Source organism: Oncorhynchus keta, chromosome 34 (assembly GCF_023373465.1).
Source record: "Oncorhynchus keta strain PuntledgeMale-10-30-2019 chromosome 34, Oket_V2, whole genome shotgun sequence".
Taxonomy (NCBI): Eukaryota; Metazoa; Chordata; class Actinopteri; order Salmoniformes; family Salmonidae; genus Oncorhynchus; species Oncorhynchus keta.
Genome location: NC_068454.1, coordinates 21,638,989 through 21,656,574, shown reverse-complemented (window position 1 = coordinate 21,656,574; position 17,586 = coordinate 21,638,989). Strand labels below are relative to the sequence as shown.

General features: G+C 42.9%; 1 protein-coding gene across 2 annotated transcripts; it reads left to right on the top strand.

Moving 5' to 3' along the window:
- Positions 1-739: 739 nt before the first annotated feature.
- Positions 740-16,403, top strand: LOC118371566 (acyl-CoA-binding protein-like). Of its 2 annotated transcripts, none has more exons than XM_035757072.2 (4): positions 740-1,319; positions 14,183-14,300; positions 14,403-14,465; positions 15,896-16,403. In XM_035757072.2, exons 2-4 carry the CDS (start codon positions 14,246-14,248, stop codon positions 15,961-15,963), a joined length of 186 nt encoding a protein of 61 aa, XP_035612965.2. In that variant the 5' UTR covers positions 740-1,319; positions 14,183-14,245; the 3' UTR covers positions 15,964-16,403. The 2 variants fall into 2 exon arrangements, with proteins under 2 accessions (XP_035612965.2, XP_035612964.2); XM_035757071.2 differs by lacking the exon at positions 740-1,319 and adding an exon at positions 8,017-8,794.
- Positions 16,404-17,586: the final 1,183 nt, after the last annotated feature.

The following is a 17,586-nucleotide window of genomic DNA, read 5'->3' as shown; positions in this document are numbered from 1 at the left end:
AATTGGATACAATGCTTTTCCGTTAATGCAGTTTATTATATTTTACTTCTTGTGAAAACGTTATACAAAAAGTACATCTTCATCTGGTACTTATTAAGAGCAACCACATGGTGTGTACGACATCATTCTAAACCTGCAGCTGCTAGGTTACTTTCCTGGCCAACCTGACAACAACAATTCATCCCTGGTCTATCTAACGTTCCCTCGTGACTGTTATGAGACTCAATAGACAAGGAATGTTCAAATGCTATGCCAGCACCTGCTTGCCAAAAGCACATGATATAAGGCTGCCTGAGGGGGAAAGGGAAATAAAGGGGAGGAGTAGAACCAAAAATATATCTGATTGGCTTTGATAGCGGGTAATACAGGGACAAATGGCATACCAGTTTGTAATATAGGCCAACGTGGCAGACACCATAGTAGAGATACATATTTAATTATGTGGCAGACACACACATCCCCATGCCCTACTTTAGTGGGACCACTCGTAACAATGAATTGAGAGCTTTGATTGGTTATCTTTACTCACCCCAACCAACAACGATGTTGCGTGAAGTGCCACTCATTGAATCTACCAATGGAATTGAGGGGGCGGTATAGCCTCAAGCAGTAACGAAAAGCGAGCATGAACAGTCTACCACAGAGTTTCTAAACCCAGAGGACCAACAACAGGATACTTCCGGGAACACTTCGCGAAGCAAACTCGACAGACCAGACCGGGTTCTGTAAGGTCAATGAGATAAGTGAAACATTCTTCCTTCGTTGTTCATTTTCTCGATTTCTAAAAGGCACAATCTAGATTCTAGCCAATGTCTTAAGTAGCTGAACATGTTATTACTCCAACCTTGTGAATGTGACAATCTGACACGTTTTCTTTTTATATACAAACAAAAAAAGTACAAATTAAACACAAATAAACAGAAACGCAACATAACCACCATACTTGATACACAACACAATATGGCCACACCTGTCCACGAACACATAAAAATACACAGTAGCTTCCACTTACAATACACAAACATACTGTACATTAAATTCCCCTCACATAGAAATGTCATACTCCTCAAGATGGTCAAAATAAGGCTTCCAGACTTTATCGAACACATCCATTCTCTGCACAACCTTATAAAACACTGAATCTAGTGGAATGTAACTACAACTCAGGAGGCTGCTGAGGGGAGGACATCTCATAATAATGTCTGGATACCGTTTCCCCGATTCTACTCCAGCCATTACCACAAGCCTGTCCTCCCCAATTAAGGTGCCACCAACCTCCTGTGAACTACATAGTTCAGCCCTCCCGTTTGTTATTCAAGGTGAGTATGATGCTTTCCAAATTATAGCTATACATTTTGGTGCAGCAATTAGACCTAGGTTACAAAACTTTCTTTGATATTGGTCACCAATATTTACCTTTCCCAACAGACATAGTCATGGAGATGGATGGATATACATTCCTAAACACAATGATGTGATAGCACAGACATTAACCCAAAATGGTGTCAGTTTGTCACAGGTCCACAGCATATGTAATAGGGTTCCTTTTTGGGGTTTTTACATCTCCCACAGAGATATGACATTTCTGGGTGCATTACATGAATTCTGTCCGGAATGTAGTAAATACTATGGATTATCTTTAGTTGCAATCATTTATGTCTAAATGTAACAGTGTCACATCCATCCCTGTCCTCGCCCAACCTGGGCTTGAACCCGGGACCCTCTGAACACATCAACAACTGCCTCCCACTAAACATCATTACCTATCGCTGCACAAAAGCTGCGGCTTTTGCAGAGCAAAGGAAACGGAAGTTACGAATGTAACTATGGTTCTACGAATACCTGGAGGTCATCACTACTTCCCGCCTTGCCAGAATTGATCCGAGAGGGGCATCTGTAGTCAGGTAGGTTCTCTTCCTCCACGGCTGCAGAGTAGAGTAGCACACACTTGTCACCCAGATTTGGGTGTTTCTGTCCCGCTTGGAGTCCAAGCAGAGGTCATTGAACCACACGTGGTGGTCTTAAAGACAGCATAACAGTGTCACCATGGAGGCCACTTCGTGCTTGCCCATTAATTGTTGGAACGTTCGTACCCTCACCAATGCGTTCAACTGCAATTGTTGCAGAAGAAAAATAATGATGTCCACTTACATGCCCTCATAGTGCGGGAGTTCAGAGCCATGCCAATAAAGGTGACCTTTTAGCTTGGTGTGAAGTTACTCTTCGTTGTTCACGGTAGACCCAGTGCAGCCTTGGAAGGCAAACCGCAGAAATTGCTGCATCCCTGTCTGGGGCTGGCAAGCACCTGAGTTAGGCTGGTGTTAGGGCCAAGGGCATGTATAGGGCTGGGCCGAATGAGAGCGGCCAGGTTCACCCGTGTCAGGCCTCCCTATGACATGACTCTGATGCCTGGTTTTTGGGCTGTGGGATCCATAGCAGTGTAGCCTGACTCGGCTGTGTTCGATGGCCCGTTCATCCACAGGGCCAAAAAGCAGTCCGGGGACCACTAGTAGCTTTCTCAGCATCTGTCTGGAGTCACCGGACATTGGGGCTTTGGCGAGCCAGACCTGATAACGATAACTACGGTGAACATCCGTCAGTCTAGCTCTCTGGTTATAACGCAAACGCTTGAAGAGATGCGTCTTTCAGGTTTCAGAGGTCGAGGTCTGCATGCCGGCTGGAGCATTCTGTTCTAAGGGTCATCAAGCTCTAGCCTAGCTAAGGCCGCACACAGTGAGGCAGAGCTTTCTTCTGACTCTGTGTGATCAGAGCCTCGGAATGACTCCTCTGACCCATATTTAGCGTTGAAACTGAATGGGTTCACAACACTGGTTGGTACCTCCTTCGCCATGTTGGGCGTGTCATCATCCTGGTCACTAAAGTGCCGGTTGGATGCCCGAGTGGAGAGCAGTTCATCATCACGGCTATCTGAGTCCTATGTCGCGTCCCATATGCTGGAGGGAGTGCTAGAGGGCCATGACTATGGGGCTTGAAGGAACGCAAAGTAGTTTTTTGCTGCCTTATCTCAGAGGATAAGGAATCAACCTTTCTAGTGAGGCTCTCAACTTTTTCACAAGTGGGCCAACATGGGTTTTGTGGGCTTTCCCTCTTTTGGTGGCCCTGGATGGATCCTGGTGAACAACGCCGGATGCTGGTAAATTATCTGTGAAAACCAGACCCTCAACTCTGGCTAGCTGCGCTTCCCTCACTTTCATAAGGCAGGATGGCGCAGTTAATGCAAGTCTCAGAAAGGGCCTCACGCAGCTGGCCAACACCTAGGCAGGCGGGGCACAGGTCATGACCATCTTCTACTTGTAATTCAGCTCCACAAGAGGAGCAGCCATGCATGGCCAGCATCATGGAGATATGGTGTTCTCTCAGCTCAGAATGTAAAATACTAATTATTTTACAAATAAATATTTCTTATGCAATATACAAAGTAATCAAATGAACTAATCTAATACTAACCGGTGACTGTATTACAACAGCTACCATAATACGCAGTAAAGGTAGAGAGCTACAATAATATGGCGGGAGTTGTACAGCCCAGCAACATAATTTTGGGTGAGCCTAGCTCCAACCACAGGGCTGGAGCAGGAAAGATATAATATGTTTAAACGTAGGCTTATTTATGTTAAACACGCACATATGGCCGTTGATTAGTACGCCAAGCTGACAACACACAGTGGCAGCTAGGTTGAGTTGGTAAACTAGCTACAGTTGAAGTCGGAAGTTTACATACACTTAGGTTGGAGTCATTAAAACCTGTTTTTCAACCACTCCACAAATTTCTTGTTAACAAACTATAGTTTTGACAAGGTAGTATGGACATCTACTTTGTGCATGACACCAAGTAATTTTTCCAACAATTGTTTACAGACAGATTATTTAATTTATAATTCACTGCATCACAATTCCAGTGGGTCAGAAGTTTACATATACTAAATTGACTGTGCATATAAACAGCTTGGAAAATTCCAGAAAATTATGTCATGCCTTTAGAAGCTTCTGATAGGCTAATTGACATCATTTGAGTCAACTGGAGGTGTACCTGTGGATGTATTTCAAGGCCTACCTTCAAACTCAGTGCCTCTTTGCTTGACATCATGGGAAAATCAAAAGATATCAGCCAAGACCTCAGAAAAAAACATTGTAGACCTCCACAAGTCTGGTTCATACTTGGGAGAAATGTCCAAATGCCTGTAGGTACCACGTTCATCTGTACAAACAATAGTACGGAAGTATAAACACCATGGGACCACACAGCCGTCATACCTCTCAGGAAGGAGACGTGTTCTGTCTCCTAGAGATGAACGTACTTTGGTGAAAAAAGTGTGAATCAATCCCAGAACAACAGCAAAGGACCTTGTGAAGTTGCTGTAATAAACCGGTACAAAAGAATCATAAAACACGGGACGAGATGTTAAAAACGATCCATTGTGCCAATAGATGGTATGCACTCACATGAGATTTGCCGTGATGTTGACAGAGTGGCATGGGAGGTTTATTTCTTAGACTGGGTTAAGATGTCGATTTTGGGACACATCCTCAGTAGTGTGCCTTCGAATCAGTGGGCGTTTTGGCCTTTAATCACTAAACACCCTCACCAAAGGTGGCCAGCTAAAGGGTAATCAAGCATTAGCTTGTGTCCCATGCCCAATTAAGATTTCCCACGGGACTATGCAAGGCAGGGGCGTCCAATTCCCTGAGCCAGCCCTACAGCTGACTGTATACCTCATATGTCCTCCTCAAGTTGGAGGGATCTGAATTGGGTTCTCAGGTGGGGGTGGGGGGTCATGAAGTTATACCCCAGCAAGGGTCCTTCCGTTTGATCCAGATCCACTGGCTGCCTCTTTCAGCTGCTTGAGAAACTGCTGACGGTCTGCTTCAGAGCCTGTCCATGGATTCCAAGTTCTTTCAGCAACCTGATGGTGGAAGGAGCCACGAATCCTCTGCATCCCACTTCAACTGGCCAGACTTTTGCATTCCAGCCACGCTGAGTTGCGTCTGCTGCCAACTCTGTGTAACGCAGTTTCTTACGCTCGTAGGCATCTTCAACAGAGTTTTCCCATGGGACTGTGAGCTCTATGATGTACACAGCCTTTCGTGAAGGGGACCAGGGTATCATGTCTGGCCTAAGGTTGGTAGAAGCAATCTCAGGTGGAAAAATGAGCTGCTGGCCAATATTGACAATCTTCCAGTCCCGGGCCATGGCTAGGTGTCCAGTTTCTGGCTTCGTAGGAGGATGCTTGGGCCTTTTCTATCCCTCCCGGATGAATGTTGTTGTTTTGACAGGATTGCTTGTTTTTGGAGGTAATGAATTGGTTGCACTCCTCTTGGTCTCGAGTGCTGCAGCCAGGCTCTTGAGGACCTGATTGTGCCTCCAGGTGTAGCCATGCTCTTCCATGCTGGATATTCCCCACAATGTCTTGGTGTCTCAGGGCTGATGTTGCTTGCTGCACAGCCTTGGATGATGTCCATTTCCATCCAGTTTGTAGGAGAGGTGCAGCCTTGCAAATGGTCTGGTCTGTGGAGTCCTTCAATGTCATCTGAAGTCTTAAAGTATCTATATCCACAGTAAAACGAGTCCTATATCGACATAACCTGAAAGGCCGCTCAGCAAGGAAGAAGCCACTGCTCAAAAACTGCCATGAAAAAGCCAGACTACGGTTTGCAACTGCACATGGGGACTAAGTTCGTACTTTTTGGAGAAATGTCCTCTGGTCTGATGAAACAAAAATAGAACTGTTTGGCCATAATGACCGTTGTTATGTTTGGAGGAAAAAGGGGGAGGCTTGCAAGCCGAAGAACACCATCCCAACCATGAAGCACGGGGGAGGAAGCATCATGTTGTGGGGGTGCTTTTCTGCAGGAGGGACAGGTGCACTTCACAAAATAGATGGCATCATGAGGTGGAAAATTACGTGGATATATTGAAGCAACATCGCAAGACATCAGTCAGGAAGTTAAAGCTTGGTCGCAAATGGGTCTTCCAAATGTACAATGACCCCAAGCATACTTCCAAAGTTGTGGCAAAATGGCTTAAGGACAACAAAGTCAAGGTATTGGAGTGGCCATCACAAAGCCCTGACCTCAAACCTATAGACAATTTGTGGGCAGAGCTGAAAAAGCGTGTGTGAGCAAGGAGGCCTACAAACCTGACTCAGTTACACCAGCTCTATCAGGAGGAATAGGCCAAAATTCACCCAATTTATTGTGGGAAGCTTGTGAAAGGCTACCTGAAACATTTGACCTAAGTTAAACAATTTAAAGACAATGCTACCAAATACTAATTGAGTGTATGTGTAGTAGAGTTAAAATGGTTATTCCATCAAACTTCAAATGATTAGAATAGTACACAAAGCAGAACTGAATGACCTGGTTGAGGGTCAGTGGCCAAAGCCCGTGAACAGGAATATTCCAAGTTCAGACAAAGGGGGGAGTCAGATCACTATGATCGCCAGGAACTTTTATTTTGGTTTCTATTCTTAATTGTTGCGCTACTGGTGCTGCCTGTTGATGTTAGGTAGGCAGCTACAGTAGCTGAATGCAGCTACAGTAGCTGAATGATGTTAACATCTTCCTGTTTTGTTTCATTAAATGTATTTTATTTCATCTGGGTGCTTGCGTCACCTACTAACACCCTGGTACTACCCGTAGCTCCAGTTCTCCTCAGTCCGAGAAAACACTGTGGTGAGAGAAAAGTATGTGTTGCAGAATACTCATTTGTAGAAGTCCATAACGTGAAATAAATAAATCATCCCAAGGTTAGTGCTGTATATATTGTTATAAGGAAGTGTGAGACTATTGAAACATGTAACTTTCAGAGTTTTGTTTTTAACCAGGCAAGTCAGTTAATTCTTATTTACAATGACTGCCTACCACGGTCAAACCCTAACACAGACGACGCTGGGCCAATTGTGCGTGCCATATAGGACTCCCATCCACGGCCAGTGGGAATCAAACTAGGGTATGTTGTGACGCCTCCAGCATTGAGATGCAGTGCCTTAGACCGCTGCACCACTCTGGAGCCCTAGCTATCTACTCTAAGTTAGCTTGATGTGCTAGAAAGTAATAGCAACGAGTTGAGAGAAAAAAGTAACTAAAAGAAACGTGTTTTATTATCTGGGTTATAAACTCTGTGGTGTTACGCCTCACCTAGTATACTGTCGTGTGTCCACCAATCGCTATTCTAGTGCAATTGTAATCACTGAAAAAAAACTTATTGTAATGATTTAGGAAAATGTTATTCTTGTTATTGTTCACAAGGGTTAATGTTTTAATAAAATATTTAAATTCAATCAAAAATAATTGTAATTTTGGCATAGTTTTGTCATTTTTGTTTGTATGAAGTATTTGGCACAAAGAAAAAAAAAATCACAATTCAAAATTCACAATCATTTTAGTGGTCTTGTTATCATTGCAAAAGTAACATCTTTCATGCCAAAAACATAGGTAGTGTTCATAATGGTAAATAAGTATTTTGCAAGGTTTTCCCAAAATTCGGACACAAATGTACATTTACATCATCAATTGCCACAAATTTGGATATTATAGAATTACATGGATATATCTTGTGTAAAATTTTAAAGTGCACTTCCTTAACTTTGTTTAGTATACAGTATTTGTTAATGTGGTGCTGCACGCGGTTGCTAAAATAATCTTCACACAATACCTTCTTTCAAAGTCAGGGCATGATCAGAGTTTCTAAAAGTAGACGCAACATTGCGAGAATTCCGGGAACGCTTGTGAAGCAGACCTGGTTTCGGGTTTGAGAAGTCAAATGGAGAAGTGAAAAAGTATTCCTTAGTTGTTAGTTTTCTCGAAATCTAAAGGCACAACCTATATTCGAGAGTTTCTTACGTATTTGAACATGTTAGTAGTCCAACCTCGTGAAAGTGACAAACGTTATTATTTTCTTCCAAAACGACATAATATCGAAGGAGTGCCTTTTGATTTGACGGCATGCACATGCGCAGTTCGGCGCAAGACGACCGTTACACCTGAAGGCGTTTCTCTGCGCATGAGTTTAGCTAGCCAACGTAGCCATGACACGACCTTACAACCGTGATCGGGGAGTTCTATTGGAGAAGCAGTTTCTACCTGTCTGCGGTATCACGGTGCTTTCAAGACAACCGGGAACTCATGAAGTCAGTGATCTTCAGTTCGGAAAGTCTGAGCTCTAGAAAGATACCGCAGTAACTTGGAATTCCGAGTGGGTGACCGTTCAAAACGATATTTCCCAGTCGGAGCTCGTTTTTTTTCCGAATTCCCAGTTTTTGTGAACGCGGCACTAGTCAAGAAACCTGCCTATTTTCCTCGAAAATACGAAATGTAATGATTCCAAAGCTATACGATATTACAGAGAACAAGTTAATTATCTCACATCTCGGCTATACGGTATTACAGAGAACAAGTTAATTATCTCACATCTCGGAACAGATTTGTAATGTTTCTCGTTGAGTAAATTCATGCTATTGTTTTTTTTTCTTTAGCTTGCGCCCAATTGACTCCCATTCACTCCTTGAAGAGCACGCGTTTCCCAAAATCGCCCAAAATGCACCGCGCGTCCCATTGACAACGCATGGGCAACTTAAACAATATGCGTTGGAGTTTTCCATCTCCTCAAAAGTTTCTCTGGCCCGATCGGGGATTTCTATTGGAGAAGCAGTTTAGACATCTTCATACTAAAGCATATTTTTTTGTCTACTCCGTTATTTCTGATCTGTGGACTCCAGTAGTGTTCTAGGACTATACCAAGGGTCTTCAAAAGGAATTTTAAATAATGTCTGAGGTATGTATCGAATGTGTATTGTTTTGGGTATTATATTGTAGTTACCATAATCAATGATGACATGCATAGCTATATTATTATGTTGATTTTCAGTTTCAAGTGCAGGTTCGCTAAAATGTGTCAACTTGGCTTTCTCGGCTAACATTACCGTTAGCACTGTTAATGTAATTGTGTTTAGCTATCTACTTAATAAGCTATAACAAAATAGTATTATTGTTTTAGCCAACCTGCTTTGAATTTAGTATAACAAATTCTAAGGAGCTGGCACTTGACTTGGCACCACTAGTTGTCCCCGTTAGTTTTGTGTCAAGTTTGAATTAAACTCCGCTAACTCGGTTATTGCCTTTTTTAAAACGGTGCCATTCCCATGCTCCCACCCGATGAAAAGACCCAGTTTAATTTGTTTGCCAGCTCAATGTCTGGTTTCACTCCCAAACCAGGGGATTGCGTTTGCCACAACTGTCACCCTGCTTTAAGGGTGTGGAGCGGCTTTCGACATAGCCCAAGGCGCTGATTGTGTGTGGACTAAAAACACGCTCCTGGGTTGTATATCATTACTTGCCTATATATTATCATGGTGAGAAGAAGCATGTTAAAGTTATTATAGCAAACGTTGACTAGCGTATAGCTGGTTTGGAGTTATAGGATGAAGGAAGAAGTGTTGGCGTTTTGCTCAATTATTTCATCATAACAGGATAACTAGGCAAGAAGCGCCCTGAACGAAGGTTTTGAGGCCAGTTTCTTTGTTCTGCCATTCTGGGCTCAAGTTGCTCAATATAATATAATGTCATCATGACTTTGGTGTGGTTTTACTGCCTGTAGGCTAATAAAAATGGACCCAGATGAGATCAAAGTTCAATTTATGCCAGCACTGACTCTATCAATTGCTCCAGTGATTATCTGGCTCAGGGATGGGCAACTGGAGGCCCACGGACCGCCCCTCTCGATACCCCCTCCCCTCCTCAGTCGGTCTTAGCTTACTGTTGCTAGTTAGAATAGTAAACTAAACAAAAATATAAACGCAACATGGGAAATAAAATATCCCATAAATTGTTCATATGCACAAAAAAACATATTTATCTCAAATTTTGTTAACACATTTGTTTACATTCCTGTTAGTGAGCATTTCGACTTTGCCAAGGTAGTCCATCCACCTGACTGGTTTGGCATATCAAGAAACTGATTAAACAGCATGATCATTACACAGGTGCACCTTCTTCTGGGGATAATAAAAGACCACTCTAAAATGTGCAGTTTTGTCACACAACACAATGCCACAGATGTCTCACGTTTTGAGGGAGCGTGCAATTGGCACCAGAACTGTTGCCAGATAATTTAATGTTAGTTTCTCTAATCATAAGCCACCTCCAATGTTGTTTTAGAGAATTTGGAAGTAAGTCCAACTGGCCTCAACTTCAGACCACGTGTAACCACACCATCCCAGGATCTCCAAAAAACATCTTCTTTACTTGCGAGATGGTCTGAGACGAGCCACTCGGAGGGCTGATGAAACGGGGTTTGTACAAACAAACAATTTCTGCACAAACTGTCAAACAGTCTCAGGGAAGTTCATCTGCATGCTCGTCGTCCTCACTAGAGTCTTGACCTGACTGCATTTCGGCATCGTAACCGACTTCAGTGGGCAAATGCTCACCTTCGATGTCCACAGGCATGCTGGAGAAGTGTGCTCTTCACAGATTAATCCTGGTTTCAACTTTACTGGGCAGATGGCAGACAGCGTGTATGGTGTCGTGTGGATGATAGGTTTGCATCATTGTGAACAGAGTGCCCAATGGTGGGGTTATAGTTTAGGCAGGTATAAGCTACGGACAACAAACACAACTGCATTTTATCGATATCAAATTGAATGTACAGAGATACCATGATGAGATCGAGGCCCATTGTCGTGCCATTCATACGCCGCCATCACCTCGTGTTTCAGCATGATAATGCACTGCCCCATGTCACAAGGATCTGTACACAATTCCTGGAATCTGAAAATGACCTAGTTCTTCCATGGCCTGCATACTCACCAGACATGTCACCCATTGAGCATGTTTGAGATGCTCTGGGTTGATGGGTACAATAGCATGTTCCTGTTCGAGCCAATATCCAGTAACTTCACACAGCCATTAAAGAGGAGAGTCTGATCAACTCTATGCGAAGGAGATGTGCCGCGCTGCATAACGCAAATGGTGGTCACACCAGATATTGATTGTTTTTCTGATCAATGCACTTACCAATGAGCAACTGCGGACCCTCATGATGACTTCAGATTTTTTGTGGCCCCACTCCCATTAAAGTTGCTTACCCCTGATCTAGCTCAATATTTTTGGGATAGGGGGCAGCATTTTCACTTTTGTATGAATAGCGTGCCCAGAGTGAACTTCCTCCTACTCTGTCCCAGATGCTAATATATGCATATTATTATTAGTATTGGATAGAAAACACTCGGAAGTTTCTAAAACTGTTTGAATGATGTCTGTGAGGATAACAGAACTCATATAGCAGGCGAAAACCTGCGAAAAATCCTACCAGGAAGTGGGACATCTGAGGTTTGTAGTTTTTCAAAGCTTGGCCTACCCAATACACATTGAGATATGGATAAAGTTGCACTTCCTATGGCTTCCACTAGATCGTCTTTAGAAACTTGAATGAGGATTCTACTATAAAGGAGGGGCTCATGAGACCTCTGAGTCAGTGGTCTGACAGAGTGCCTTGGTCTCATGACGCCCGCTCCCGACAGAGTTACCTCTCGTTCCAGTGCTTTTCTTCAGACAAAGGAATTCTCCGGGTTGGAACATTATGGATGTTTTCTGTTAAAAACATCCCAAAGATTGATTCCATACATCGCTTGACATGTTTCTAAAGGACTGTAACAAAACTTTGAGTTTTTGTCTGGACGATGTGCCTGCGCCTCATGAAGATGGATTACTGGTCTGAACACGCTAACAACAAGTGGCTATTTGGACATAAATTATGGACTTTATGGAACAAATCAGTAATTTGTCGAACTGGGATTCCTGGGAGTGCCTTCTGATGAAGATCATCAAAGGTAAGTTAAAATTTATGGTGTAATTTCTAACTTTGTTGACTCCAAAATGGCGGATATTCCTCTGGCTGTTTTGGGTTCTGAGCGCCGTTCTCAGATTATGCTTTTTCCGTAAAGTTTTTGTGAAATCTGACACAGCGGTTGCATTAAGGAGAAGTCCATCTTTAATTCTGTGAATAACACTTAATGTTTATTTATCAGTATTTCTGCAAAAATCACTGGATGTTTTGGAATCAAAACATTACTGCACGTAACGCACCAATGTAAACTGAGATTTTTGGATGTAAATATGCACATTATCGAACAAAACATACATGTATTGTGTAACATGATGTCCTATGAGTGTCATCTGATGAAGATCATCAAAAGGTTAGTGATTCATTTTATCTATATTTCTGCTTTTTGTGACTCCTTTCTTTGGCTGGAAAAATGGCTGTGTTTTTTTGACTTGGCTATGACCTAACATAATCATATGTTGACACGATGGGTAGATAAACATATTGTTAATCTTCATTTGCTGTATTGGACTTGTTAATGTGTGAAAGTTACATATTTCTAAAAAATATTCTGGAATTTCGTGCACTGCCTTTCCGCTAGCGGAACCCCTGCCCTAGAAAGTTTAACCCTTTTCAGACATAGATCTGCTCATTCTACTGTAAGGTTGCTGCCATTTTCTAATGACACTGTACAGGAACCTGTCCATCATATACAGTGCCTTGCGAAAGTATTCGGCCCCCTTGAACTTTGCGACCTTTTGCCACATTTCAGGCTTCAAACATAAAGATATAAAACTGTATTTTTTTTTGTGAAGAATCAACAACAAGTGGGACACAATCAAAATTATTCAGCCCCCTTAAGTTAATACTTTGTAGCGCCACCTTTTGCTGCGATTACAGCTGTAAGTCGCTTGGGGTATGTCTCTATCAGTTTTGCACATCGAAAGACTGACATTTTTCCCATTCCTCCTTGCAAAACAGCTCGAGCTCAGTGAGGTTGGATGGAGAGCATTTGTGAACAGCAGTTTTCAGTTCTTTCCACAGATTCTCGATTGGATTCAGGTCTGGACTTTGACTTGGCCATTCTAACACCTGGATAGGTTTATTTTTGAACCATTCCATTGTAGATTTTGCTTTATGTTTTGGATCATTGTCTTGTTGGAAGACAAATCTCCGTCCCAGTCGCAGGTCTTTTGCAGACTCCATCAGGTTTTCTTCCAGAATGGTCCTGTATTTGGCTCCATCCATCTTCCCACCAATTTTAACCATCTTCCCTGTCCCTGCTGAAGAAAAGCAGGCCCAAACCATGATGCTGCCACCACCATGTTTGACAGTGGGGAGGATGTGTTCATGGTGTTGCTTTTACGCCAAACATAACATTTTGCATTGTTGCCAAAAAGTTAAATTTTGGTTTCATCTGACCAGAGCACCTTCTTCCACATGTGTGGAAGGTGTGTCTCCCAGGTGGCTTGTGGCAAACTTTAAACAACACTTTTTATGGATATCTTTAAGAAATGGCTTTCTTCTTGCCACTCTTCCATAAAGGCCAGATTTGTGCAATATACGACTGATTGTTGTCCTATGGACAGAGTCTCCCACCTCAGCTGTAGATCTCTGCAGTTCATCCAGAGTGATAATGGGCCTCTTGGCTGCATCTCTGATCAGTCTTCTCCTTGTATGAGCTGAAAGTTTAGAAGGACGGCCAGTTCTTGGTAGATTTGCAGTGGTCCGATACTCCTTCCATTTCAATATTATCGCTTGCACAGTGCTCCTTGGGATGTTTAAAGCTTGGGAAATCTTTTTGTATCCAAATCCGGCTTTAAACTTCTTCACAACAGTATCTCGGACCTGCCTGGTGTGTTCCTTGTTCTTCATGATGCTCTCTGTGCTTTTAACGGACCTCTGAGACTATCACAGTGCAGGTGCATTTATACGAAGACTTGATTACACACAGGTGGATTGTATTTATCATCATTCATTTAGGTCAACATTGGATCATTCAGAGATCCTCACTGAACTTCTGGAGAGAGTTTGTTGCACTGAAAGTAAAGGGGCTGAATAATTTTGCACGCCCAATTTTTCAGTTTTTGATTTGTTAAAAAAGTTTGAAATATCCAATAAATGTCGTTCCACTTCATGATTGTGTCCCACTTGTTGTTGATTCTTCACAAAAAAATAGTTTTATATCTTTGTTTGAAGCCTGAAATGTGGCAAAAGGTCAAAGTTCAAGGGGGCCGAATACTTTCGCAAGGCACTGTAACTGATTTAATTTGGGGGCAGCAATTTTCATGTGCATGTTTAGCTGACTTTAACTGCATATTTTGCTTCCCCTCAATCCAGGTGGATTTTGATAAGGCTGCAGAGGAGGTGAAGCAGCTGAAGGCTAAGCCAGCAGATGTGGAGATGCTCAGGGTCTACGCTCTGTTCAAACAGGCCAAAGTGGGCGACATCAACACCAGTAAGCCAGTCTGCGTCCTTCCAGTGCTTTGTGATACCCCTCCATTCTAGAAGTCTCATTGTATAGTCAGTTGATTGTGTGTGTTTTTCTTTGTTTCTGAAGCTTGTCCTGGGGTGCTGGATTTCACTGGGAAAGCCAAATGGGACGCCTGGGAGAAGGAGAAAGGTGTGTTTCCTGTAGCCCTTCCTCATTTAGCCTGTAGAGGGCACTGCTCAAATCAAACTTTATTTGCCACATGCGCTGAATACAACAAGTGTAGACTTTACTGTGAAACGCTTACTTACAAGCCCTTAACCAACAGTGCAGTTCAAGAAGAAGAAAATATTTACAAAGTAGGCTAAAATAAAAAGTAATAATAAAAAGTAACACAATAACGTGGCTATATACAGGGGGTACAGAGTCAGTGTGCAGGGGTACAGGCTAGTTGAGATAATCTGTACATGTAGGTGGGGTGAAGTGACTATGCATAGGTTGCAAACAAACCAAGTAGCAGCAGTGTACAAGAGGGGGGTCAATGTAAATTGTCCGGTGGCAATTTTTATGAATTGCTTGGGGGTAGAAGCTGTTGAGGAGCCTTTAAGTCCTAAACTTCGCGCTCCAGTACCTCTTGACGTACAGTAGCAGAGAAAAGTCTATAACTTGGGAGACTGGAGTCTGACAATTTTATGAGCTTTCCTCTGACACGCCTATTATATAGGTCCTGGATGGCAGGAAGCTTGGCCCCAGTGATGTACTGGGCCGTTTGCACTACCCTCTGTAGCGCCTTACGGTCAGATGCCGAGCAGTTGCCATACCAGGCAGTGATGCAACCGGTCAGGATGCTCTCGATGTTGCAGCTGTAGAACCTTTTGAGGATATGGGGGCCCATGCCAAATCTTTTCAGTCTCCTGAGGGGGGAAAAGGTTTTGTCGTGCCCTTTTGTCTTGGTATGTTTGGACCATGATAGTTCGTTGGTGATGTGGACACCAAGGAACTTAACTCTCGACCCGCTCCAATACAGCCCCGTCAATGTTGGTGGCCTGTTCGGCCCGCCTTTTCCTGCCTCTTTGTCTTGCTCACATTGAGGGAAAGGTTGTTGTCCTGGCACCACACTGCCAGTTCTCTGACCTCCTTCCTATAGGCAGTCTCATTGTTGTCAGTGATCAGGCCTACCACTGTTGTCATCAGCAAACTTAATGATTATGTTGGAGTCGTGTTTGGCCACCCAGTCGTGAGTGAACAGGGAATACAGGAGGGGCCCAAGTACACACCCCTGAGGGGCCCAAGTACACACCCCTGAGGGGCCCAAGTGCACACCCCTGAGGGGCCCCAGTGATAAGGATCAGCGTGGCAGACGTGTGGTTGCCTACTCTTACCACCTGGGGGTGGCCCGTCAGGAAGTCCAGGATCCAGTTGCAGAGGGAGGTGTTTAGTCCCAGAGTCCTGAGCTTAGTGATGAGCTTCACCTAAATTAGGGGATCAGTGTTACACAGCTGTGGATCTCCTCAGCTCAATGCATTTACACTGTCAAAGTATACTGGTTGAGACAGACAATTCTTAAACAGTAGCTCATTGTTAACTAAATGGGTTTTCCTTTTCTTACTTGACTCCCATAGGGAAGAGCAAAGAGGATGCCAAGAAGGAGTACATTGCCTTGGTAGAGGAACTGAAAAGGAAGTACTGAGTCTTAAGAAATGACTGACTGGGCCGCCCGCGAGCAGTGTAGAACCTTGACCTCTGTGGTCAGCCCACACCTCGTCCCTGTGAGGTGCCTTAATCCCAACGAGTATGCCCATTTCTACAAGACCTGGGGAAAATGCATATGTCAAATCCTTTGTAATTCTAGCGGTGCACTTGGTTTAGCTGAGGTATGTGCAAGGGTGGTTGGAGTTAGCATTTTATGGACTATTCAAAATGGTTCCATTGTACAGAACTACCTAAATCAAGCACACCTCAAATGACATGTTTTACCCAGGAATGTTTGCTACTGTGCATTGCACTAAGAATACAGGACCAACAAGCCACCGCTACGTACAGAGACAAACCGTCCTCATCAACTTCCTAGTTAATGTTCTCAACTGGTTGTTCAGCCCACAACCTCCATAAAGTTTACATTTGTTTTAACCTTTGTTGTCAAGCTTGGTTATTTTATGAGAGGAGATCATATAATTTGCCTTGCATCACATACCCAGTAAACCACAAAATGTGTAACGGTTTTCTTGCGCTGAAGGAGAGGAGGACCAAAATGCAGCGTGGTTACTATTCATGGTTCTTTAATAAAGCAACTACACATGAACAAACTAACAAAACAAGAAACGTGAAAACCCAAAACAGCCCGACCTGGTGCAAACACAGAGACAGGAACAATCACCCACAAAAACCCAACACCAAACAGGCTACCTAAATATGGTTCCCAATCAGAGACAATGACTAACACCTGCCTCTGATTGAGAACCATATCAGGCCAAACATAGAAATAGACAAACTAGACATGTAACAGAATGCCCACTCAGATCACACCCTGACCAAACAAAACATAGAAACATACAAAGCAAACTATGGTCAGGGTGTGACAAAATGTACACTTTGTCACTCACAACTGTGCCCCTTTGCACATTCAAAACATTTGTATATTCAGAAAATGTATAAGGGTCAAAGACATATAAGGTTTTCAAAGTAGCAAAAAAATAAAACAGTAATTACAATTCCTTAAAAGGATTTTTTTATGTTCAGTGGAGTGTCACCTATGCCGTTATATTCAAGAATAAAGCCAATAATTCATTTTTATTGTGATTCATATGAATGTACCCTAGTAAAATGTAATTCAGTAAAATACTAATCACAAGGTTCATGCTTAGACTGGCAGGAATATAACTACCCAGAAAAAAATGACATTTTATTTTGAATACGATGTGTCACGGGTACAACTCAAAATTTGTTGAAGATTTTGGGAAAACCCTTCCTGCCTTGCACTGAGAAATTCTAAATCTATGAAAATATATTTCACTTCATCCTATGATATTTGTTTTGTCTCTGAGTCAACAAAACAAAGTTATTGTATTTTAATATAAAATACTGGTGTTATACTGTATGACGCTATTTTGTTACACTGAATGACACTCATAGCAACACTTTGCACAAACACGGTACATGCATTGCTTGTTCTTGAGATCACATAATGGAAGACAGTAACTCGGAAACGCTTGAGGTTTTCAGCAACCCTCTTTGACTCAACCTGTCAACTATGTGTTTCACATTCTCGTGATCGAGACACGCACAGGTGTTGTGGTCATGTGCCTTCGGCTTT